The sequence below is a fragment of the Pongo pygmaeus genome, chromosome 2 (assembly GCF_028885625.2).
Source record: "Pongo pygmaeus isolate AG05252 chromosome 2, NHGRI_mPonPyg2-v2.0_pri, whole genome shotgun sequence".
NCBI lineage: Eukaryota > Metazoa > Chordata > Mammalia > Primates > Hominidae > Pongo > Pongo pygmaeus.
Window position 1 is genome coordinate 168,808,722 of NC_085930.1, and position 26,642 is coordinate 168,835,363.

At 38.3% G+C, this 26,642-nt stretch overlaps 1 protein-coding gene across 12 annotated transcripts in view; it reads left to right on the top strand.

Annotated features, from left to right (window-relative positions):
* SCHIP1 (schwannomin interacting protein 1) overlaps positions 1 to 26,642 on the top strand; it is a 629,273-nt gene that overhangs the window by 595,195 nt on the left and 7,436 nt on the right. For 11 of the 12 annotated variants that reach the window (XM_054481215.1, XM_054481216.1, XM_063662378.1 and 8 more), the window contains 4 exons: positions 3,067 to 3,185; positions 22,922 to 23,039; positions 24,414 to 24,611; positions 25,526 to 25,649. In XM_054481215.1, the coding sequence (XP_054337190.1) occupies positions 3,067 to 3,185; positions 22,922 to 23,039; positions 24,414 to 24,611; positions 25,526 to 25,649 (559 nt within the window). Of the gene's footprint in view, positions 1 to 3,066; positions 3,190 to 22,921; positions 23,040 to 24,413; positions 24,612 to 25,525; positions 25,650 to 26,642 lie in introns of those variants that run through there. The other variant, XM_054481225.1, reaches the window with a different exon arrangement.

The following is a 26,642-nucleotide window of genomic DNA, read 5'->3' on the forward strand; positions in this document are numbered from 1 at the left end:
ACTTTGGGAGGCTGAGGCAGGCGGATCACGAGGTCAAGAGATTGAGACCATCCTGGCCAACATGGTGAAACCCTGTCTCTACTAAAAATAAAAAATTAGCTGAGCGTAGTGGCGTGAGCCTGTAGTCCCAGCTACTCAGGAGGCTAAGGCAGGAGAATTGCTTGAACCTAGGAGGTGAAGGTTGCAGTGAGCCGAAATGGTGCCACTGCACTCCAGCCTGGCTACAGAGCAAGACTCCATCTCACCAAAAAAAAAGAGGCTAACTTCCATGTTATTTTTAATTTGACACAACTCAAATGGCTAACCATAGAAGGTAACTCCATAGGATGGAATGATATGCAACCATTAAAGTTTGTGTTTTTATTCCTTTCTGGCTGTTCTGGAGGAAAAATTTTTAAAAGATTTTAAAATCATGTTTTTAAAGAATTTGAAGGGATACAAGGGCAATTCTGAAAATATAATAAACAATATGATCTCAACTTTATAAAAAGGAAAATAATGCACACATATGATAAAAACTAGGAGGAAATATACTAAAATGTTAGCAATCATCTCTCTCTAAGTGGTGGGATTATGAGTGATGTTTATATTCTTTATGCTTTTCTTGATTTGTTCAGTGGTATCCAGAGACAGAGAGAGAAGGAGTGAGGGGGAAAGAGACTGTATTATAAAACAGTCCTCTTTAAACTGTTAGTGAAGTATTCAGGTGTAAAGAACTGCAATTAATGTAAATGGAAATATTTTTAAGGTCTCCTCCAATATCTGTAGCTCTAGTTTATCAAGAAAGATAGACATGGAATCAAGGGTATATTCACACGTTCATACCCTGGGATTAGGGTTTTCTTTAAAGCCTGTTTCAGACCCTAGGCTAATGTCAGGCCAGCATGTTGTTGAACATTAATCATTAAAATTCATGTTGCCATCTACTGATTTTATATTTGGATATTCAGCTATACTCAACAATTTTCTGCCTGTTGAGGACTTTGGTGAGAATCTCTTTTGTCTGTGATATGGATTGAGAAATAGGTTCACTGACTGTACAAAATCTGCCTGGCAGATATGGGGATTTGAAATGAACTTGTTTTAAATAAAGGTGTCAAGTGATGTGATTCTGTTTTGGCTGGACCATCCCAAGTGCCAGCCTTGCATATTCGGAAAGGTGGTTTGCCCTAATTAAGGTTCCAAGCAGTACAGTTGCAAGTGGTTAGTGAAATAAAAGGCATTCTTGCTTCCCTCCATAATCTTATGGTTACTTTCTTAAGGCTTGGTTTTGTGCTAGCCCAGCAAAAAATAAGAACTATGAAAGTAGTCTTTCACATCTGTAAAAAAAACAAAAAATCTGTATAAAAGTAGTCTTTCACCTTATGGCTGTACTACACACACACACACACATACACACACACACACACACACACACATACATGCTAGCTCCTAGTATGATGCAGTTTCATTGCCACATGCTAAAATGGGGTGCTATATATATAGACAGAGATAATCGCTAAGTGTGTACAGTAGAAAGAATGCTTATGGTGTCTAAGGATTAAAAAGTGTAAAAGAAAAGGAGAGTAGAGATGAGGTTTCTTTGAGCTAGTTCTCAAACCTGTTGAAATTAAATATCTGGCACTAGAGCCTGGGGCATTCTAATGCAGCCTGTTGAAGCTGGATCTTGGGAACCACTGTCTTAGCTGTACTTTGCTGTCATGTATTTTATTCTGTGCTGTCTAGTACAGTATCCACTAGCCACGTGTGATGGTTGAGCTCTTGAAATGAGGTAGTGCGCCCGAAGAGCTGAATTTTTAATATTAATTAATTAATTCTTAAGTTGAAATGCAAATAGCCACATGAGACTAGTAACTACCATATTAGACAGAGCAGCCTTAACCTATTGTATACTGTCCTTCACTTGGGAATGAAATTATTTTCAGTGCGCTCTTCCCACAGGCTGTGCATTTTTGTCATTGTGACACAGTGATGCTCCAGAACCTCCTACTGGGAGAATGAAGGCATCACCAAGCCTTTTGTAGCCACACCCAGTCACATGACCTGCATTTTGTAATGCAATTTGCTCAGTGTGGTCTTCAACCCCTCGCTCAGTGCATAAAATGGTACTTCTCAAAGCCTTTGTCATCTCACAAAACTAAAATTTCATCCTTAGCCCAGGATTTTTGACTCATGTTGTTTGTTTTTTGTAGTAGTTTCATTTTTAACCAAGGAAATCATTTTTAATCTTCTCTCCTGTTGTTTAAAGGGTTTAAAAGTTCAGCATGGTGAGTTTTTATGGGGCGTTTAATGAGAAGCCAAGCATTGTAAACATATCCAAATGATCACAGTAGTGTAGTTTACCAAATCCTTTTTCTATGCACACTAACCTGACCTCCCTTCAAAATATGAAACAGATGGGCCCAACTAGAATTCTCCAGCTATTCCAGACATTATTGTCAAGGTTTCTTACATTCTAAAACCTGGTGAGATGAGGCTAGCCCTTGAATGGAAACAACAGTCCCCAACAAGACTGTAAGCTGCATGGAGGCAGGTGCTATGTCTGTCTTGTCCTGGGTTCTCTTCTGGCCTTATTGTGGCATCTGCCAGCTCCCAGAGGCTGCATGTTGGTGAAGTGAATTACTGTTCTTGCCATAGAGAAAATGGGCTGGCTAAAGGGACATGTAAAGCAGAGAGAAGACAAGATCAGGGAAAGGGCACGTTTGGGATCAAAGTGATTTGATTCAGGAGAAAGTACTTGCCCTCCACAACTTTACCTATACCTAGCAGGTAAGAAGAAGAAAGATTACGTCACAAATAATCTAGTTCTATCCTCGTGAAAATCATTTAGCACCATGATGGTGATTACTTAGACTAGAGATTGGAATGAGCTCTGAAGAACCGAAATTCAAGCCAGAAGAGACTGGTAAAATTTCAGCTTCTAATAATTCAAATGCTCTTGTGCCGCAGCCTATTTATTTGTTTTTCATCTAATGTTACGGTTCTAAGAAACTTAGCAAGTTAGACTGCCTGTGGTTGTGCTATATCTGCCCACTTATCAGCATTTTTATTTTCTTGAAATTTTAGGCACAGAAAAATGAGAGAGAGTCTATCAGACAGAAGTTGGCACTTGGAAGCTTCTTTGATGATGGCCCAGGAATTTATACCAGCTGTAGCAAAAGTGGGAAGCCAAGCCTTTCCTCCCGGTGAGTGTTCTTTTGGGTTGAATTTCTGATATGTACACAGTGGATTTTTTTCCACTCGCATAATACTGCCATCTTTATTTGGGTTTTAGACAGACCCTTCCCCACTTGTTTGTCGGTTTCTTTGTTGTTGTTATTGTTATTATTGGTTCATTTCCCAGTTACTTGAGGTCAGATTTTTATATTCCTTTTTTTTTTCTAGCCACAATACTGATTTTGTACACTGATAGAGGAATCAAGCCACACTCCTAAGCAAGCTGACTTATGATTAGAGACATGTGGCAGACTACCAAATTTCCCATTAAGCAGTCCCAGATCACCCAGAATCACCCCCCGATACATTTGATTGCAATAAATACTCGTAACTGAGAAATACAATTCCCGCTTTCATCATTCAATGTTTATTACAGTTCTTAACCTGTCCTTCTGGTGGTTTTTCTTTATCTTAATTTATTTCAGGATATCATTACTCTTTATCATAATTTATTTCAGGATATTATTGGTCATTTGCGTAGCTTCTAATTCCAAGTAAGATATTTAACTTATAATTTTATCCAAAAAACAGTGCTATAGGCCAGAGTTTCTCAAACTTTAATGTGCTCATGAATCATCTGGGGATTTTGTTAAAATGAAGACTCTGATTCAGTAGATCTAGGTGGGGCTCAAGATCCTCCATTTCCATAAAGCCCCAGCTGTGATATTCATGCTGCCATTCCATAGGCTACTTTGATTAGTGAAAGTATAGACAGTCTGAAAAATTAGGTATTACAAATACGGGTATTCCAAGTGATGAAAGCATGTAGAATGTTTTTACTAAGATGATAGTACCTGATGACCTATCAGCATTCTCATGGTCTCCCCTCACTCCCCAAATGTCTGTTTCCTCTCAGTCTTCCTTTGGGCTAAAAGCAAATATACTCTGTTGAAATACTCAGTTATTTTACCATCTTAAGCTAGGCATTGGAAACAAATTATAGTATTTATGCATTCATTTAACCAACATATTTCTTCCATGTCTGCGTGTGAGGCCTGGAACTAGGCATTTTTTAAATATCTATCTGTATTCCATATGGCTTTCAGTAAGGTTTGTACTACTATCTTATCCTGAGAGATTCTAAATCAGCAAAAATCAGAAAGCAGAAAGCAGACACATGCTCACATATACACCTATTTGTGAGGCACTGCAGGCAGATCAGTACATCAAGACAGGAGCACCAGTTTCACCAGACAGTGTTCCAGCATCTCTTCCTCAGCTGAGTGCCAGCTGTGTCTCAGAACATTCCTTTGTGTTCCTACACATCCCTCCAGAACTGGATGGTCAGCCCTCCTCTTTCCCTTAGGAGCACCTCTTTCCCCTCCCAGTCAGATGTGGCAGAAGGCGCTTTGGCCTAGGAACCTGCAGGTCTGAGGATTAGTCCTAGTACACTTCTAATTTTGAAACTTTAACAATTTACTTAGTTTTACCATGTCTCATTTTCTTCATTTTTGTGAAATGAGAGCATTGGACCATATCATCTTATAGATCTCTGCTACTGCTCTCTAGTATTTCCCAGAGTGCCAAAATGTCTTCTTTTAGAAGCCCAATCTCTATGTTCAGCAGTGTCATATCCATTTTAGAAATGAGAGGTTTTGGTTTTGAAAATCAATGATTGATATATATATATACGTATATACACATATATACGTATATATATACACATATATACGTATATATACACACATATATACGTATATGTATATATACGTATATACACACACATATATACGTATATGTATATATACGTATATATACATATATACGTATATGCGTATATATACATATATGCATACATATATATGCATATATGTATATATGTGTATATACATATATACACATATATACATACATATACATATATACATACATATACATATACATATATACATATATACATATATATACATATATATGCACACACACATATATACCTATGTACATATACATATATATGGGTTGTATATAACATATGTATATATTAGCTAATATTAGTTAATCTATATGTAACATACATATATATAACCCATATATATGTATATGTACATAGGTATATATGGATGTATACATATATATATATGTGTCTCTGTGTGTGTGTGTGTATATGTATACTCCAGATATATTTATATTATCCTTGTCGCACTCTCCAGAAGAAATAACTTTTTACTCCTTAACTGTTTCTTCTGGTATTTACCTACATATCTCTAAATAAAATGCTTATCTTCTTAGTTTTTATTTTAACCATCGGACTACCTACTATAAAAAGATAGTGACTTAGCTCTTTTTTTACAGCCCTCCCAAAGACTGTCATCTCTTCTATTCTTCCTTTAGAGTAATTTCACAATTTAGAGTCAAATAGCTATTTAATGTTTACATTATTAAGATTATGCATTATTCATTGCTTCTCAGCCTTTTAGCTAAGACCAAGTGTAGATATGCATTATTCTCACTGAACCATGTAGTAAACTATGGTTACTTGAGAAATTTCATTTTTTGTCCTGCAATTAGAATTGCCTCCTTTTTCCCCATGTACTGCATTTGTATTCCAGTGTGTGAATATACCACAATTTATTTGGCCTCTCTCCTGATAATGGGCATTGGATTGTTTCAAAGGTTTTGCTCTTGTAAACAATGCTACGTATAAACATTCTTGTATATGTCTTCTGCTATACATATGCAAGAGTTTGTCTTTGGGGCATACCTAGGAGTGGAATTACTAGGAAAATACATGATTGTTTACACTTAGAATATAATGTCAAACTGTTTTCCAACATGGTTACAACAAGTTATACTCCTACCAGCAATGTTTCAGAGATCCTGTGGATCCATAACGTTACTAACAGTTGATATTGCCAATTCTTTTAAGTTTTTGTGAATTGAATAGGTATAAAATGATTTTTATTGTGTATATTAGCCATACTTGTTTTCTCTTCTGTGAAATATCTGTTTGGGTCCTATGCCAAATTGCTGTTGGATTCCTTATGCTTTTCTCATCAACTTATCGAAGTTCTTCAGTCATGATACTAATCCTTAATATACTGTATGTATTGCATATATCATTTCCCAGGTTGTAACTTGTTTTTCACTTTTTTAATATGTGTTTTATGACCATAAGTTCTTAATTTTATAGGTTAATTTTATACTGAATTTTATCAAACTTTTCTGGTCAATGACTTTCTGTATCTTGTGTAAGAAATTTTCTTCTCCCCCAAGATCCAGTAGACATTCATTAGATTTCCTACCAAGAGTCGAAAGTGTTGAGTTTTTAAAAGTCTGCAATCAGTCAAAAGTTGATTTCTTGATATGGTATGGAGAAGTCAAATTTGATCGTTTTCCTTATAGATTACCATTTTTTTATCATATTTGTTGAACAATCCCTCTTTTACTCACTGATCTTATAGACTACTCCCATATATACTGTATGTTAATGGAAATCTATTTTATTATTGTTTCTATCTCAGCAGCAAAACTATAGTGTTAATTACAGTAACTTCAAAATAAGTCCTGATATCTGGACAGGAAAGTCCTTTTTGTTTTTCTTTTTCTTCAGAAGTATGCTGCCTGTTACGGCTTTTTTTATTCCTCCACATAAACTTTAAATAATATAATGAAGTTCAACAAAATACTCTCTTGGAATTTTGACTGTAATTGCATTGATTCTATAGACCAATTTAGGAAGCATTACATTTTCTCATTGTCTTTCTATCCATAAATATGGTCTGTCTCTCCCTGATTTAGATCTTATTAGATATTTCTTAATAAGGTTTAGACATATTACACATCTCTTGTTATATTTATTTCTAGATACTTACTATTCTGATATCTTAAATTCTCTTCAGTAATGCTTTCTCATTTGCTGCTGGTGAACAGAAATGCAACTAACTTTGTATACTAGTATTATATCCAGCCACTTTGTTATTGCTTCTATTACTTCTCCACTCTCCTATTATTTCTAATAAAGTTGTCTGTAGATTCCCTGGGGTTTTTAAAGAATGATATCATCTACAAATAATGGCAGCTTTATTTATTCATTTTCAATTCTCATGCTTTTGGTTTCTTTCTTTGTCTTATTGGATTGGCTAGGTACCCTAATACAGTGAGGATTAGAAATAGTAGTAGTTGGAATCCTTAGCTAATTTCTCATATTAAATGAAATGTTTCTACTGTTTTCCCATTTCAGATGATGTTAATTTTATGTTTCCTTTAATGATTCTCTTTATGAGATGATGTTCCCTTCCAGTTGTAACTTACAAAGAATTTTTATCATGAATGGGTATTTAACTTTATCACATGCTTTTTCTTCATCTGTTGAGGTGAAGAAAAAGCTCAATTTCACTCTGTTAATCTATTATATGAATTAATGAATTACATTTATAGATTTTCAAAATATTAAATCATGCTAGCATACCCAGTCTAAACCTAAACTGGTTAGGGAGTATTATATTTTTTCAGATACTTTTGGAGTATTATATTTTTTCAGGTACTAATATTATAAATAAAATCTGAGTAAATAATTATAAATAAAATTCATATTTTATTTATAACATTTTGTTTAGGATTGTTAGGTTTATATTCATGATTGACATGGATCTATTGTATTCTTTTCTTCTGACATTTTTGCTTGGTTTTAGTATCAGGATTATGCTGGCTTAAAAATGGATTGGGAACTATTCTCTTTCATATTGTCTAAGAAAAGTTTACATAATATTTTTATGATCTGTTTCTATAAAGCTTGGTAGGATTCATTTCTCTCTGGGCCTGGTGTTTACTTTGTGTATTTGCTTTAACAACAGCTTCCATTTCTTAAGTGGTTATAATATTATACATACTTTTTATTTCCTCAGATCAGTCTGATGAGTTATATTTTTCTAGGAATATGTCCATTTTGTTTGTTTTCAAAATTGTTGGCATGATATTTTCTTATTTCACTGAAAGTATTAATTTTAATTAAGTTGTTTAAAATGTTCTCTTGTCCATCATGATTTTTTTTAGTTTATTTTTCATTTGTTTTGCTTTCTGCCCACCAATAACTAAGTATAAGACACTAAAAGCTGTTTATAAACTGTGGTTGGGGCTAGTTGGCATGCATCATCTGCTTAGAGAGCCCTTCCCTGACCACCCTATTAAAAGTAAACGCTCTCGTACCCATCACTTTGTCCGGTCTTATCCTGCTTATCTTCTTATCCTGATTTGTTTGTGGGGGGCGGGTGGTGGGGGGGTGCTTATTACAACCTAACGTTGTAGTATATATACTTTGTTCTGTCTTTCTCTAGCTCTAAAATATAAGCTCTAAGAGAGCAAGACTTCATCTCTGTTTTGTTCACCACTGTAACTATTGCCTAAAATAGTATCTAATACACAATCACTAAATATTTGTTGAATAAATGAATGGTGAACTTCACTATAGAATGGCTGAATAAGGACACAGCTCTTTCATTGGGATGCATCTAATTGAAAGTATCTAGGAGTCTTTTCTCTTGGGCTATGAATTATGACTGAGAGAAACCCTCCAACCTCATCTTGAGGCATTTTAAACCTGGCTGCCAATGTTTTAAGACGCTAGCAGGGGAAAGATAGGAACTGTAGCATATAAAATTTTACTTAATTTCCTTGATTTCAGTAAAGCACCTCTTTGCCACCTCAGCTGTGCCTGAGCATGCTCCAGTCTCAACCTCTTAAGACAGTAAATTTCCTGATTCTGCCAGGCCACAGGTGGTCAGGGCAGATAGCAGGGCAAGAGGGTCCTTTCAGGTGTTAAATCAATCTTTCTTTGTGTTCAGTCCTACTTCACTCCCCTACTTTCAGCTGTATCTGAGCATTTCCAGGATTCTGCAGTAGTAATGCATGTGCTTTCTCTACCAGCCTCCCCTGTGGGCATATGGTAGATTGAGGTAGTTAAGTCAAATACTCCCCACCCATCTGCATATTATCTTCTAAAATTTCATCAAAATCCCTTGTATGCTGTTGTTTCCGTTTCCTTTTTCTTTGTGCATGTAGATTTGTACCTTCTTTTTTTCTTTAATATTATTTTAGTAGGATTTCAGAAGTGAGAGTAGATACTTGTGCTCAATATGCCATGGTTAACTAGAAAGTTTTCACTATTTTTAATAGCAGAAATATGTTGAATAAAACCCTGTGTGGAAACCCAGTTTGGCAGTCCTCCTTTGGTTCAGGAGGACTGAAGGAGAGAGACTGGAATACCTCTGCCCAGAAAATGTGTCCCCCCATCCTAATTGCCCCTTTCCATGCCTGCCCTTTGGTACCTCTCTCCATCCTTCCCCTACAAGCCCCTGAAGCCTACCTGAAACTCTTCTGGCAGAGCAGAATTTGAAAATCACTGAGTCATCTGCCCCCTGCGGAGACACGGATATCTAAACACAAATGTATTTCACAGTAGCTCATAACAAGCTACACTTGTTGACTCACCATAAGGAAGATTATTTATATCCTGTTCTTTCTGATACTTTCATCTCCACATTCTGGGATGAGATCATCTTCTGAGAACACGATGACTGTTTCGGATGTCTCTCAGAATGACGGTTAATAATGAGACTAAATATTTCTAAGAAATATCTCTTTATCCCTATAAATTTAAAGTTTGCAAAGGTTGACTGTCATCCTCCTCATCAGTAATAACGTAGGAGAAAAGCCTTTAGAATGTTCAGTTGCAATTATGTAACCCATACTCCCTATCCCTGTTAGAATTTGTTTCTGCTGCATCACTATCCCTGAAATTCTTCATTGAACTGGAAATACCTTACCTCTTACTTACAAAAGTACTTGAGGGATGTCAGAACATTGAGTTCACCAGTATGGTACTCCAAAATGTACCAGAGCACATAATAGTATTTGAAAAACCGTTAGGTAACTTACAGAAAACCTATCATTTTTTATGCCTTCCTCCAAGGATTACCTCTAGTATCTAAAATATTACACAATTTCAACAGCGAAATAAGATTTTAAGTGGATCTTTTGAGGAATAATAAGATTAAAACCAGGTAAACCTGATATGAATTTACTACTCTGAAGAGCTCAATGCCCAATTTTAAATGAGGCTGGAGATTTAAAATTAATTGACCAAGCAGTGGATTCCTAAATGGTAAGCTTACTTTTTAAGGCAGGGCCTACTGAGGTGAGTGGGATCTTTGGCAAACTAATGGAGTTCTGTTTATGTTTCTTTAAAGGCTGTATATTTGCCTGTAAAAACTAACTCCATGCACAGTATGTGAGAAATTATCAAGTAACATGAGGGTCTGGGAAGACTGGAGTTTCAACTGTTCCTGTGAGCGTGAGTTCCTCTCAGTTGTCTGTTGGGTTTTAGCCCCACTGGATTTTTCTAGATGTTGCTATCTCCTAAAGCACTTCTTAAGAGTGACAAGCTGTTAAATGAAAGCTAGGCTTACAATAATCCCATAAAGACATTTCATGCCTAATAGTGCAGCAAAATAATATTTGATGTTGCTTCATAACTCAACTAATTAAATTTGACTTATACTGAAATGTGGCAAGTAGAGAGTGTCATTTTCTTCTTCAAAATTTGCTAATCCACACATTTTCAGCCCTTTACAAACTGAAACTGTATAACCTTTGTCATTTTTTCTATTTAAAAGTGTTTCTGTAAAGTTTTTTAAAGCTTAAAATGAAATGAGAAAAATGAATTATCTATTTTTGAAATAAGGTTTCTAAGAAATATTAGGGTTAGTCATATTCTTGAAGAAACATTTTTTCTATTATTACTAGTATAATACTTTCCTATAAAATATGTTTTCATTGGCCAAACTAATTATCAGTTAGCATTATGTTTCAGATGATGAGCTTATATAGCTTAGTGTAATTAAAGGAATAGAAACAGGCTTAGCTGCTGTGGAACACAAGATAATCTTTATTAATAGATATCTGGGAAATCTTTTATTTTTTAAACATTGCAACCTACCTAACATTGTGAAGGAAGTTTTCTCTGCCTTCTCCTTTTTTTTCTCAGAGTAACCACGAAATAAATTTAATTCTCACCTCTCTTCTTACCTTACCCCAAGAGAGATCTTATTTACATACATATAAATATAAATACAGTCTTTTTCATAAAGTGTGCAATGGGATGATGTGACCTAAAATAGGCTATACCATTTTCTCCAAAGGCTGAATATTATGAAAACAGAAATTCCCCAGAGAACTTTTGAGCAGCTGCTTTGAATAATGATTACTGTTTACTTAACTCAACCATTCCAACATCACCCAATCAAAACTCGTTTCTTTCTTGGCCTTATAGGTTTATTGGTAAATGGCTGAGACAAGGCCAATAATGGACACCTGCCATCTCCTTTTGTGTTTGGGCTGGAGGGCAAGGAGTGGGGGGGCACCCTAACTGGGAGCTGTTATCAACTGGACCAATAACAGTGAATCCAGAGAGACTTCAAAGAAATAGGATTCACAGGGACTTTAAAAGTGAGGAACTGAGAATCTGTATATACAGTGTGCCACGAATCACAGGTCGAATCAGCATCATTTTGCCAAGAAAGTCAATCATCCTTTTGTCTCTAACAGTAATAATTTTTGTATGATTTTCTGGAAGAAGCACAATGGTTATATCTGCCCAGTGTTAATGAGGAAAGAGGTTGTCTAGTTCCAACTCAGTGAAATTGCTTGTCTGTGGCATCTTTCTTGAAATAATAGATGCATACTTTAGCAACCTATTTATAACATGCAACATATCTTTAACATTTCATATTAGTCTCCTACATATATACTAAAGATTTGCTTTAAAAACCCTTCATATAAGTATTCCCAAGGTGTGTGTCATTGCAAATGGTAGCTAATGATGACTTCTTTTTCACTATTTGAAAGGCCACTGGGTCATCTAAAAAAAAAAAAAAAAAACTATCATTTTTATGCCCCTCCTTCAAAGATTGCTTCCAGTATTCAAAACTATTACACAATTTCAGAAGTGAAGCAAGATTTGAAGTGGATCTTTTGAGGAGTAATAAGCTTAAAATGGCAAAACAAATTTAATTATGTAAGCAATTCTTCTCCTTCACAAACCTGAAAGAAAAGCAAATTGGTATTTGTGAAATTTTCTTTGTCTAATAAATAGCCTCACTTTACAATAATGCCAATGACCCTGGTTTAATTAGGTGCAATTAATTTTGTGCAAGCTGAATTTGACATCTTTCTAGAGGCATAACCAGCTGTAACCTGTCTTATGAAATTTTTTTTTATCACCAATGAGAATTCAATTGCCTAAGCTATTGCAAAAGTGGGAGAGGCAGGAAGAAAAAGACCACAGGGCTGCATTTTATATTTAAAATTGGCTCTAGTGGACAGCTGAATGTTTAATTAAAAGAGTTTCTAGGAATTATTTTTCATTGGTGCATCATCTTTGACAAGCTATGATGACTTTATTACTGTAGTTTGCATTCTCTTTGGACAGTGGTCCCATACATGTGTCTAGACACACACAGTTCACGTGACAGTGCTCCATTGAGTGTGCACAAAAGCATTCATTGCTGCTAGAAAACATTCTCACTGACTGCAGGTGAGCCATGTTATCTAAGGTTTAACACCATTCTTTTACTCAATCCTGTTGTAAAATTTTCTGTCCTGCTTGGATTGTTCTCATTCAGATTATTACATGCATTAAAAACCCATGGAAGGCCAGGCACAGTGGCATGTGCCTGTAGTCACAGCTACTCAGGAGGCTGAGATGGGAGGATCCCTTGAGCCCAGGAGCTTGAGGATAGCTTAGGCTAGCTTAGGCAACAGCGAGAACCTGTCTCTAAAAAAAAAACAAAACAAAACAAACCATGAAAGAGATTTCTGATGAGAACAGAAACCATTAGTGCAATCAACAGATTACAAAGAGGAGAACAAGATCCAATGGCTATAATTTGTGAAGTGTTTTCTAAGTAGACAGAATATTTATGTATGGCGTTAGAAAATCAGTGTCACTGAAAACACTATAAAAAGCTCAGATCCTGCCATATTTGTCCCCCATTCTTCCAGTCTCCCTGCTTCTCTCACCAGAGACAATCACTGTTCCAGGATTTGTATTTGTTCCACCATCGATCATGAGGTGGTGTATCCACATGCTCTGTTAATCACCATGCTTTTTCACTTATCAACATGTTTCGGGTCTGTTCACTAGGCAGGCAGTGTAGCGTGGTGGGTAGGAGTAGGGTATTGGGAACCAGAGGGTCTGGCTTGGAGTCTTGACTCCGCTGCTTACTAGCACTTGCTAATGACTTCACTTGTGGCTCAGTTTCCTCATCTGTAAAATGGGGTAATAATTGTGCCTACTTCATGGGGTTACTGTGAGGAAGACCAGCAAAGCACTCAGAAGAGTGCCTGGATGAGAGTCAGTGCTGCATTAGTAGGTGCTGCTACAGTATTTCGTTATCCTTTTTATTTACTCTTAGACACCACTGATTGTAAGACAAATAGTTATTTTATGTACACTAAAAAAGAAAAACCACTGCCATTTAAACGGTGACACATGCCTTCTTAACACTTAGAGTTTTTATTTTAGTTATTGAAAGAGTCATTTTAGACTTGTTTGGACATACGCTTTTATCATATGTTTCTTGTGCACAAAAAGAGGAAGAAAAGGTGAAACACGTTGGCAAATGTAGTCTTAAAACTTTTTCACATTTACAGTCCAACTCTCCACTTAACTACTTTACCTGAGAGCTGTCATGTCTCAGCTTTTGGGCCATCGGGAGATGGAGTGCATCACCTTCCAAGCCATCGTCCCCCCATCTGCAAGGTTTGATGCTGGAGCTTTGTTGTTCTTGTCAGAAGGCATGAGTGGACAACCAGTGCCCACCTCTTCCTTGGGGATTATTACCTGGTTTGTGGGCTGATAGGGTTAAGTACTGCAATCATGCCACCATCTACCTGAGGTACAGCAGCTGAGATACATCCCTATTTTAGGCCAGGAGTGGTGGCTCATGCCTGTAATCCCAGCATTTTAGGAGGCCAAGGCAGGTGGATCACCTGAGGTCAGGAGTTCAAGATCAGCACAGCCAACATGATGAAACCCCCATCTCTACTAAAAATACAAAAATTAGCCAGGAGTGGTGGCAGGCGCCTATAATCTCAGCTACTCAGGAGGCTGAGGCAGGAGAATCGCTTGAACCCTCTAGGCAGAGGTTGCAGTGAGCCGAGATCACGCCATTGCACTCCAGCCTGGGTGACAAGAGCGAAACTCTGTTTCAAAAAATAAAAAATAAAGACTGCAAAATGTAAATAACCATGCTTCATAGAATCAATGCAATCTTATCGATGCACTGCATTCTTTTTCATGACTGCGTAGAATTCAGTCACAAACTAAATCATGAAAGCCAATGTTTTTGAGATGAAGCTTACCATGGAACCAAGCCTAAATGGTGGCCCCAAAATGTTTCTAAACATGAACATAAAAAGTGGTAAAACAGTGCTTTAGTGGTCAAAAGAATAAAAGAATTTGCAATTAAGATTTTCACCTACTTCAGGAATATGCCTCAGAAACACACACAGGCACTGACTCTCCGCTGTCATGTTTTTACCCAGTCCGCATGAACATTTTCAAAGGTCTGGAAGGGGAAAAGTATTTCTTCTCTAACCTTCATTGCCTCAACAGCCGAAACTCATCAGCAGGTGGGGTAGATAGGTGTTTAAACTCTGTCTGGGCTGAGCAGAATAAATAGGCAGCCTGGCTTTAAAAATACAAACAGTTAAATTTATATCAATTACGTTAGAGTCTATAATTTACTGATCCAAGGAGGAGAATGAAATCAAGACTGGATTGAGGAGGGATGTCAACAGTTGAATCAGAGTCCATCCACAGAAATGTTCTCTTATAAGAAAATATGTTTCTTGCTGCCCACGGATCTCCCACCACCCCCAGCACCCTGCCAAAAACAAAAGCCCAGCCTGACTCGTGTGTGAGTCAGTCCCTGCATAGACATGGCTGAGTCAGACACACAGCCACCCTCTTCCAGCTATCAAACACTGATCTGCTCACCTTTTCTCCAACACACAAATGCTAATCATCAACTCGGTCATGTTCTTTCCTTTTCTTTTTTAAATTCTTGCCAAGGCTGGGTGCAGTGGCTCATGCCTGTAATCCCAGCACTTTGGGAGGCCAAGGCAGGTGGATCACGTGAGGTCAGTAGTTCGGGACCAGCCTGGCCAACATGGTGAAACCCTGTCTCTACTAAAAATACAAAAATTAGCCGGGTGTGGTGGTGGGCGCTTGTAGTCCACGCTACTCGGGAGGCTGAGGCAGGAGTATCACTTGAACCCAGGAGGCGGAGGTTGCGGTGAGCCAAGATTGCACCCCTGCACACCAGCCTGGGCAACAGAGTGAGACTCTGTCTCAAAAAAATAAAAATAAAAATAAAAATAAATAAATTCCTGCCAAATGCCCATATATAGCACCTCAGAAGTGCTCAAAAGAGGAAAATCCAAAGCCAACTGAATCTCTTTCACTAAAAAAAAAAAAGATGTATTTCCTGACTTTTTTTCTATGCATATATCTCCATATTTTTGCTTATAAAGAAGTTGGAATTATAGCATAGGTACTGTTTTTAGCCTACTTTCTTTTACTTAACAGTCAGAAACTTTCATCCAATCTAATAATATTGGACTAAGCTTATTCATAAGATTCATCTAATGTAATAATATTGGACTAATCTTATACATAAGATTAGTATTTCTACTAGCTGCAGAATAGCCCATCATGTATTTCACCATAAAATACTTTATCAATCTTTTATTGATAGGCATTTAAGTTGTTGCCAGCTTTTTGTTTTGGTTTTGGTTTTGTTTTGCTTTCTTTTTTTTTTTTAATCTTTCTTCTCTTTTTTTCTACCATTAATGAATTTGTTTCATCCTTTTTAAAGTGCCCTGACATCTCAAGATGGACTTTCCTAAAGTATCAGTGTTGTGATATTGTGTAATTTAACCTCTCTGAGCCGTTGTTTTCTCATATGTGAAACAGGGTTCACAGTGCCTACTTCATGTGTATCTGAGGGTTAGACGTGAAATAGTAAAATGCCCAGCACATAGTAGATGCTCAAAAACGGTAACTTTTAATTTCAGAATACAGATTACTTGGAAATTACTTGACCTTATTTAAGATGGAAGTAGATAACATTTGGTGCCTACGAGAGATGGCTGTTTTATTCCTAGTATCAGAAGAGGCCCCGTTCTGGTCTTTCATTCATGCTAGAGAACATTTCAGTTGAAAATGCATTTTCCCAACATTAAGATCCTATAATTCCAATTTAATTACATGAAAGTGGTCATTAGTGAAGGAAATGGACACTGATGTAGAATTAGAACCAACAGCCGTCTGAGGAATGCAAGTATTTATAGCTCTCTGGAGATTCGGGTTAGGATACAGGGGTGATGTTTCTCCAGAGAAAAGCTGGTGAGTGGTAGTTTCCCTTTTCTATTAGTTGCCTAAGTCAGTGAGGAGGTTCTGTGGCTATGTGGTGCCACAGAATGGCTGGTGTGCTTACCAGCCATCATGTGAACATGTGCAGATGGAAGGGTCCAGAACTAGTCTTAGAAGAGCAAGCAGAAGAAAGAAAGTATGCATAAGATTAGGAGGAGAAAACCCAGAAAGGGCCATTCACACTCCAGCTACCTTTGGTGCTGCCTTCATCAGCTTCTGCTGAGGAAGCCAAACACCTGAGTCCTGTAAGGTGGGGATCAGGACAGGATATAAAGAGACATAATGTCCTCCCCAATCCTCTCTTTGGCGTATAGTTAGAAACTACCCATAACTTCTCTGGGCACATAACTACTGAAGGGTCAGCTTTTGTATCTCTCTTGTATTTATTCCGCCCAACCTCAGTTCACCAAGACTTCCTTCCTTTTGCAGTTCTCTGCTCTTTCACTCTTCTGGTTAACACCTTATTAATGTCCAGGTAGCAAAAGTATTTTCCATATATAAGACGGAGATTCTACTAAGTGTTTCTTGAGGTCCCTTCCAATGCTCTGTGTATTCCACATTTCTATTTATACATTGTGACTTAATGATCCAAGCACTTGGTATTTGTTAGAAGACCTAGTTTTTATTTGCATCACTTAATATAGGGGCCGTGAACCATAAAATGCCCTCAGGAGCCAAAAAGAAACATTAAGTGAGTGAAGTAGCACAGATAAAAAGCAATAGGGGACTGCAGCAAACTAGAAAGTGTGTGCCCTGGCTGATGGGGACAGCAGCTACTCAGCACCAGCCTATTGGTGCCATGAAATTTACAGAACTATTATTACCTGATCATCAAATGAATGAATGAATGAATGCATGCGTGCATGAACATGTAACTCTTTGTTCTCTACCTTATATAGTTATAAAAATAATTTATAGTCATTGTGTGTGTGTGATGATTTGTGTTGGACCAGCATTATTTGCTAAAATATAGCATTGTATTTTCATAACAAATATTGTGAGGCAGAAACTTTGCCTTTTGTTTCTCTTTTTGTGTTTTTAAGTAGTAATAGGCATTTCTGTAACTCAAGGTAAATATCAACCTGGAACAGTCAGTAGGGAAAACTAGGGAAAGGGCAGAGTTTGCAGGATGGGAAAACTATTTTACAATTTACAAGGAGTAGCAGTACTTCATTTTAACCTAACTGAACACATTTTATAGAGACACCATCACACGTGCAGTACCTCTAAAGCTTACCCAAACCTCAATTGTTCTCACATTCTTTCTTCATTACAGATTCTCGGAAAAATGAAATGTGTTTTTAGCTACTTGAGTAGTTACAATCCATATTTTATGTTTCATCACTTTTGAAATTCTCATGAAACAGAAAAAGATATAAATATATAGGCAATTATTCATTATATATAAAATCTTTGAATCATGCATCAAAGATCCTTTAAAATAAATGGAAATAATATATTTTAATGACCCAGCCACAAACTAGTTGGGTATATTGAGTAATGAATGGCATAGCAGGACCAATGGCTCTCCAGCCACACTGGTTGTAGGCAGATAATGAGCAATGCATGTTTGAAGTCCCTGGCATATGGGACGTTCCCTTTCATTCTGTTTCCTAAGGAAACCCATACAATTGCCTTAAAATTATAAGCAAGTATAGGAGGCATATTTCCTTTAAAATTATATTGCCAGATACAGAAAGGATCTAATAAATTCAAACCTGATATTAAGTGTAGTATAAGCGAAAGGCCACTGGATTCTAAAATCAGAAGTCCAGCCTGTAGCCTCTTGTTTTGTGACCCTGTACCAGTTACCTATTGCCACAATGATGATGTGTAATTTTTTTAAAAAGCCATCCACGTCAGTAGCATACAATGATCAAGCTTTACTTCTCCTTAGGATCCTATAGGTCAGCTGGGTGGTTCTGTTCTGAGCTGGGCTTGGACAGGCTTACTCAGTCACCTCCGGTCAGCGAGGTGGCTGGGCTGTCACACGTGTCTAGGGCTTCAGTTGAGACAACTGCCGGTTGAGCTCTGTGCTACGAAGTTACACCGCCAGCAGGCTAGCCTGGACCTGTTCTGAGGGTGGTGGCAGGGCTCCCTGAGGGGGAAACTGGAATACCATCACTTCCTCTGCATTCTACTGGCAAAGACAAGTTCCAAGGCCAGCCCCAGGGCTAGGGAAATAGATTCCACTTCTCAATGGGAGAAGCTTCAGGGTCACATTACAGAGGAGATGGGTATAAGGAGAGGAAGAATTGAGATGACTTTTATTAAGAGGTTGTCGCAGGTCTGGGGCAAGTCATTTGACTTTTCTGAGTAACTATATCTTGCCTGTAATCAACAGGTGATTATACAGCCCTGGGAGATCATGTAAGTGAACATACTTTAAAATCCAATGCAACAGTTCAAGTAAAGTGAACCAAGGTGCTGTGGACAGGGGGATAAAAATCTTACCAATGAATCTTGAACATTTATACGTAGATACTAGTGGTCTAAGCAGGTGCTGGGAGATTCCCATTCCTAAAATCAGAAAAAAGCAAGTAGTTCCAGGCTTCAGAGCTGGCCTCAGACCAGCCCAATCCCGGTCACTACAACCCAAAGCCAAGAACAAAGGCCCGATTCATAATGACCACTGTTTCTCTAGAAGTCACCAGGAAACTTTAGGGCCATGGCATTGTTTCTCTCAGGGAATAAACTACTCTTGTCCCTGTATTTTGAAAGAAGTGCTACCTTTATACAAAATCATATTACCACTTGGCTGAGTTTTTGAGATATTCTATTCGTAGTTAAAAACTTTTCATCTCTGCTATCCTCTCAACTCCTGTGCATATTTTAATAGTATCCCAGGTAACAGTAGTTGGAAGTCAGCACCAGTGTTTTCTAAATAACAGCCTTCCTCACTGTAAATGCCAAGCAGACGTGGTTGCTGTGCAGCCTCCCGACCAAGTGCCCTCCTGCTCCTGGCCAGTAGGCACTGTCACACAGAGGCCACTCCTGCTCACACTGAGATGTCCAGAAGACATACTTAGTCTTTATCTCTCCATGTTTCTGGACATTCTCCATCAAGGACACTCTCTTTCCAGACTCCTGGTGCTCCCTGCCAGTAGCTTCGGGCAGCAGCATTGTTTTTAATTGCCTTGTGGTGTGTAAGGGAGAAGAGCTTTCTGGGATAACTAGGACAGACCTTTCAGAAATGAAATCGACAGGCAAGGCTGACTTCCAGCAGCCTTTGCACAGTGCTCTGCTAAATGCCACTTGAAACATCAAGTAACCTTGAATTGGATACCTTGAAATTATATCTCTAATTAACAAGATGAGGATCGTGTTTTGTTTTCCCCTCAGACTGTGCTTGAAAAATCTAGGTAAATTAGGCACCCTGCAGCCTGAATTTTGCAAGACTGGTTATGAGGGCAGCCAGATGCACTGCAGTGTGAGGGACAAAGGCCCACGGAACTGTGGTTTTCAGATGTGAGCCTCAAGAACAGCCATGTCTCCCAGGGTGGGCAGGGTCCTGGAACAGGGGTTATCTGTTCTTCCACCCTGGGCACAGAGGCCTTCAGCAGCACCAGGTGGCCCCACTCATCCATTCAGGCTGCTTGGGAGCTGTGGTTGAGTTTCACCGAGAGCTGACTTCATCTTAAAACCCGCTTAAAGGCTAAAAGCAAACAAATCCTCATTGAAACCTGAGCTCATTTTAAGATGTCTTTGCTAAAATCCCCTCTGAACCATTAGCTGTTATGTCATATAATTTCCTTTTCCTGAGAGTAACATTCGTGGTGATTACCACTATAAGGAATTATGTCTCACCCTATAAGAAGCTCTCTTCAGCTTCCCATGGGGATAATGTGGTACTAAGGCGATTTTCTGAATTTCTACCTGCGGCGTTTTTTGATTTTACGCAGACTACTAAATCTCCCCCAACTTTTTTTTTTTTTCTTTCCTTTCCTGAGTTAGACTATATGGGATGTTTAAGTCTGGGTTAATCCTTCAAAAAGAAGTCGGCATGGCAGCAGAACAACAGAATTTATGATCAAACTTTCTTCTGAGTGAAAATATATATCTCTGGACATTGTAAACTTTATTTTGCTTTGTATTTTGTATTGTGGGTTATTTTACAATTTTATAATCTGTGTATCCAGTAGCCAGACCCTTCTTCTCAAGACTTTATTCAATAAATAGAAAATGCTACATAACCCTAGATTCAAATTAGGGTTTGTCTTTAAAATGTGTCTGTTTTTAATTTGCTAACAGCTTTTTTCCCACCATCTTCCAATCCATAGAGCTTGAGTATTATTAAAAAGGGGTTGATTTTATTTTTTTAGACTGACGGACATTAAAATTTCTAAACCTGTGTGGAATCAAAGGGTAACCTGAACATATTAGATTTCTCCAGGGGAAAAAAAATATATATATGTGTGTGTGTGTGTGTATGTATGTGTGTGTGTATGTGTGTGTGTGTATGTATGTATGTATATCCAATGGATAAAAGTAAAAAGGCGGCAAATCCCAGCTCAATAGAAGAACAAACTGCCTAATAGACAATGTGTTGTCTCAGAGAGTTGATTCTACATCAGGGATTATTGTGACAGGACAAGCAGTATTAGAGTAAGTGACTTTAGAGAGTCACTTCACCTCTAAAATTCTGTTCCTTTTGTTTAGACTTTCAATAAATAGAGAATGGAGAGCAACTCATATGTACAGGTCACTTGCCCTGCACTAAGCTCTGAATGAACTATTTTAATCCTTCCTGCATAACACTGGGTTTGCTACTATTCAACCCATTTTACAGATGCGGAAAACTGAGGGTCACAGAGCTTTTGTAATGTGCCTGGAGAAAGAAGTAAGGATTCAGAACCTAAGTTCAGCTCACTCCAAGCACCTTCAGATGATCAGAGTTGGGTGTGTTGCTTTCTAACCCCTAGCTCTGGGCCTGGCTCCCCCTTGCCTGTGCCATGAGGATAGGGAGCAAATAGAGCTCGGCAGACTGAGGGAATGGCTGCATTTTCTTACAGGAGTTGTAAGCTGGGGTTTTCAGTAATTATAGAATTTAACAATAGGTGGCAGTGCATACCCATAACAATTATGGTTCCCGTGTTAAATCAGATTTTCTTTTTCTGGGTTCTGTGTCGTTTTCAATAAAAGAAGCAATTTAAATGAGTGATCTGAGCAATTTCTATAAAGCATTCCTACCATTGGAATTGAAAAGTCAAATCTCAGGTAAGTTGTTCTTGGCATTTCTTCCTATGGCAGTAATAATGCCAGAGAAATTCAGCATCCTCTGCCCTAAACCTGGCTTAGGTCAGCTTCCTTGAGATCTTTTCTTGCGTAGGAACCTCCTTTTGCCTTTTCTTTCCCTAAGCTTACACAGAGACTGGGGCTACTAGAGATGCTAGGAAAACTACTTCTTTAAAAATGCTTTATCACCAAACAGTATTGAAATGTGTTCAACTTCAAAAGAAGGTTAGAACAAAAAGTTGGCTGTGCAGTCTGGCCTGCGAGTGGCAGCTACACGGCCAGGTTACCCTTTGTGACTGTGCTTCCAACAACATCAGCCCTGGAGCTTCAGGATTCACCACACATATAATGGCTTCCCAAAGGTCTCTGTCCCTGAGGTTCTGTGTGCAGGAGGCGGTCTGCAGAACCTTGCTGTGTTCTAAGGCTGCACCTTACTGCCTGGGTTTGGGGCTTCCTTACATTTTTTTAAGTGTGAACCTGGGGTGTTTTTCTTTCTTAATGATATAAATGATCTCCTTCGGTTGGCTTTTGGCAACTGCCTTAAAGATTTCCATCAGATGACCCTATTCTGTCTATTTGGGAGAAAAGGAGTCTTTCTTCAGAGAGCTGTGGCCTTGGGATGCTGGCTCCAGTGAGAGAGTCTTTGATTGTCCCCCTGGGACGGGTTCTCTAGATGACACCACGCAGCCTTATTTGCCCAAAGACCCCATTCATCTTGATTGACAGGACTGTAAACTCAAAGACTCAACACATTTTTATTGTGCACCAACTATCTGTTTGGTATTGCGCTGGGTGCTCTAACATGGGGCCTTAAATTATTTTTCACTTACCATGAAACTGGTGAGGAAAAAACTCACAGAACATTGGAAAATCCTCTACTAAGAGTTATTTATATGTGGAGAGTAATATTGGTTGTTCACTTCTCCATGTGAAGAACACATAAGACTACTTTCTGTTAGCAAAATCAGACAGTTCTATTGGCTGAAGCCAAATAACAAACAGCTAAGTAGAACTAGTGTCCTGTTTGTTTCTGCCCAGACTGCAGAGTGGGATGAACTTGCAGATATGCTTTGTCAACGACAGTGGCAGTGATAAGGACAGTGATGCTGATGACAGTAAGACTGAAACCAGCTTGGACACCCCCTTGTCTCCCATGGTGAGTCCAGACAGCACCAGCTGAAGCTCGGTGTTGTGATTTCCGGGCCATTTAGCTTCTTTTCTGTTGTGAATCAGGAACAAACATTTCAGAGATTAAAAAAGAAAAGTTTCTTGGAATTGCATGCTCCTAAAATTTGATAATGATTAAAAAGTCAAAGTTGTAACAAAATAGAGATATATAAGCTTTCTTAAAGTTAATAACTATTTTCATATTAAACCATTAGAGAAATCACCAGCCTGGGCAACGTGGCAAAACCCTGTCTCTATAAAAAATACAAACATTAGCTGATCATGGTGCCTATAGTCCCAGCTACTCAGGAGGCTGAGGCAGGAGAATCACCTGAGCCCAGGAGTTCAAGGCTGCAGTGAGCTATGATGACACCTCTGCACTCCAGCCGGGGCAACATAGTGAGACCCTGTCTCTAACGAGAGAGAGAGTGTATTAGTTCATTTTCATGTTGCTGATAAAGACATATCCAAGACTGGGCAACTTACAAAAGAAAGAGGTTTAATGGACTTAGAGTTCCACACGGCTAATGAGGCCTTGCCATCATGGCGGAAGGCAAAGAGAAGCAAGTCACGTCTTACATTTTTAAAACCATCAGATCTGGTGAGACTCATTCACTATCACAAGAACAGTGCAGGAAAGACCCACCCCCATAATTCAATTACCTCCCACTGGGTTCCTACCACGACACATGGGAATTGTGGGAGTTACAATTCAGGATGAGATTTGGGTGGGTACACAGCCAAACCATATCAGAGAGAGAGAGAAATGAGATATGCCTAAAAATTATAAAGAGAAAATAAGCTAAATCCAGTTCTTCCCTATTGGGCTTAGAAATATGAGCTCATGTCTTTCCTTCCCATTACAGAAGTTGGCTGAATAATCATGGGTGCTTGTTGCTGGAATTCTTTCCTCTCTGTGAGGTCTGTCTATAGCCTTTTTTACCAAAGACCAACAAAGAGGAAACTGTTGTCATTGAGTGCAGTGCGACATCAGAACATCATTGGATACCTGAGATCCTGTCCACGCGAAGAACCTACGTAGGGCCTTGGCTCTGAGTCAATATTTTGTTATGTCTGTTCACTTCAGGAAAGTTTTGAGGCCAAAAATCAAAGACATATTTCAAGGTTGTTGTAAATATATTTCCCATTATTAACTATACTGCTCTCTGTTTATGCTAAAATCTATTTTAAACTAGACCCTTTTTGTGTTACTTGAGATTTATCAACTCAAGCAGCAAGTCACATTGATGGAGGGAACTGTGAGCTGCTCTGAGAGAAGGCTCAGAGGATGTTGTAGCCCATCTGTAAGTGGATGCTAGCTGGCATGCATGGAAGGCTCAGGCTGCTCTTTTTCCCTTTGCAGAGCAAACAGAGTTCTTCCTATTCTGACAGAGACACTACTGAAGAGGAGTCTGAATCCTTGGATGACATGGACTTCCTTACAAGGCAAAAGAAATTGCAAGCTGAAGCCAAAATGGCCCTTGCCATGGCCAAACCAATGGCCAAAATGCAAGTAGAAGTGGAGAAACAGAACAGGAAAAAGTCTCCCGTCGCTGATCTTGTAAGCAGCAAAGGCTGAAATGCAAGCAAGTGTTTGGGGGCCGGAAATGGTTGACACTGTCCCAATCCTTTCCCAGAATTATGCAAACTTGTGTTTCTCTAAGGCAGTTTGTAAAAAGTCCTATCATTGAGAAATGATTAAGTTTGTTTCTTTTTCCTTCCTACTGTAGCACTGAAAAATACAGAAGCAATAGATTTCACAAAAGTAAAGTTTGCTCTTGATTGATATCTACTGTTTCTTAGCAACAATATTAGCTGCCACGGGAATATTTAAATTCCTTTGAAGCGATCTCAGTCTAAGAACCTATTGGTCTTGGCAAGCTTACTATTGCTATAATTCTCATTCTCATGTTTCAATAAAGACAATATCGCATAGTGAATAGGAGTCCTGGACTTTGGAGTTTAAGTGTAGCTCTGCCATTGACCTGCTATGAAGTTCTAAGCAAGTTACTTAAGTCTCAGTTTTCTCATCTATAAAATGGGGATGATAATGCCTGTGTCAGAGTATCATTGTGAGGATTCAGTGAGATAAAGTATTCAAAGCACATAGCACAGTGCTTGTAGCATGGTATAAATTATTAAATAGTAGCTGATACTAATTTTTTCTATGTCATTCATATTATTGATGTTCCTTGGTAATTCATTTGTGGCTATAACATTGACTCACAACCCATATTAAAGACCAGTCAAAAAGCTTTTGATGCTGGTAGTGTTGTGTTTTGATGCCAGTTGCATATTAGGTAATGTAGTGTGGATGTAGGGCCCCACATTGGGAAAAACACAGACTGCGAAAGCTTTTAATCACTGAATTGCAGTGGGTGGATGAGTGGGTCTTTTAAGAGAAAACTGGGTCTTACGTTCAGTGTGTTTGTGGCTCTATTCACTCCTCCATTTCTTCTCCTTTGTTATCTTCAGCTGCCACACATGCCTCATATAAGTGAATGCTTGATGAAAAGAAGTTTAAAACCCACCGACCTGAGAGACATGACTATTGGGCAGCTACAAGTGATAGTCAATGATCTCCATTCCCAGATAGAAAGTAAGTGTAAGATAATGCTTGAAAATAGGATATTCAATGTAAAACATCATGGGATAGTGCTATTTCCTTGGTCCAACTTTTTCATACAACATTTCATTGGGTTCCTGTGTGATTGCAAGGAAAATAAGAGAATCACAAGGCTCTTTTTTGTTGCTGTTGTTTGTTTTAGCTGTAAAATGTTCAGAAGCTTTAAGAATTTTTCAAGATTCACAATAGTTACAGGTCCCTTCTATTTATTTTAAGTCCCCAGCTCCTAGCACAGTGCATGTACCTGACTTACAACACCTGTTTCTGGAACACAATTCAGTAGTTACAAGTCATTTGCTATACAAGTATACTTTCTACTTTAGTTGTATACACATTCATCGTAGGTATCATCATCATCAGTAAAATCTAATTAGACACATTTCCTGGGACTCCAGGTGGTGGAGTATGTGGAACCAATATGTGAAAATTACAGGGTGACAAAATACAGACTTTTCTTCCCAGAATAAAGAAAGACCTCTAACGGAAGTGGCCACAGGGAGTGGTGAGTGGTGCTCACTCAAGGTGATTGGTCATGCAGAGAGTAGGCAGTTGCTTGGCCTGATGAAAGAGAGAACATTCTTACTTAGGCAGTGTGGTTAAGCCGATAAATTCACAATCTCTTCAGCCCCTGGGAGGAATGAGTCTGTATAATTATACGGTATTACAGATTAAAAGAAATTCAAGAGATATGCCAACCAAATGCATTCAAAACCAACTATAAAAAAGAAAAGAGCATTTATGAGCCAAACAGGGAAATTTGAATACTAACTGAATGTTTTAGTAAAGATTGATTTATTTTAGGTGTGATAAAGGTGTTGCAGTTATGTGAATTTAAAAAAGAAAAGCTGGCCAGGCGCGGTGGCTCACGCCTGTGATCCCAGCACTTTGGGAGGCCGAGGCGGGCGGATCATGAGCTCAGGAGATCGAGACCATCCTGGCTAACACGGTGAAACCCCATCTCTATTA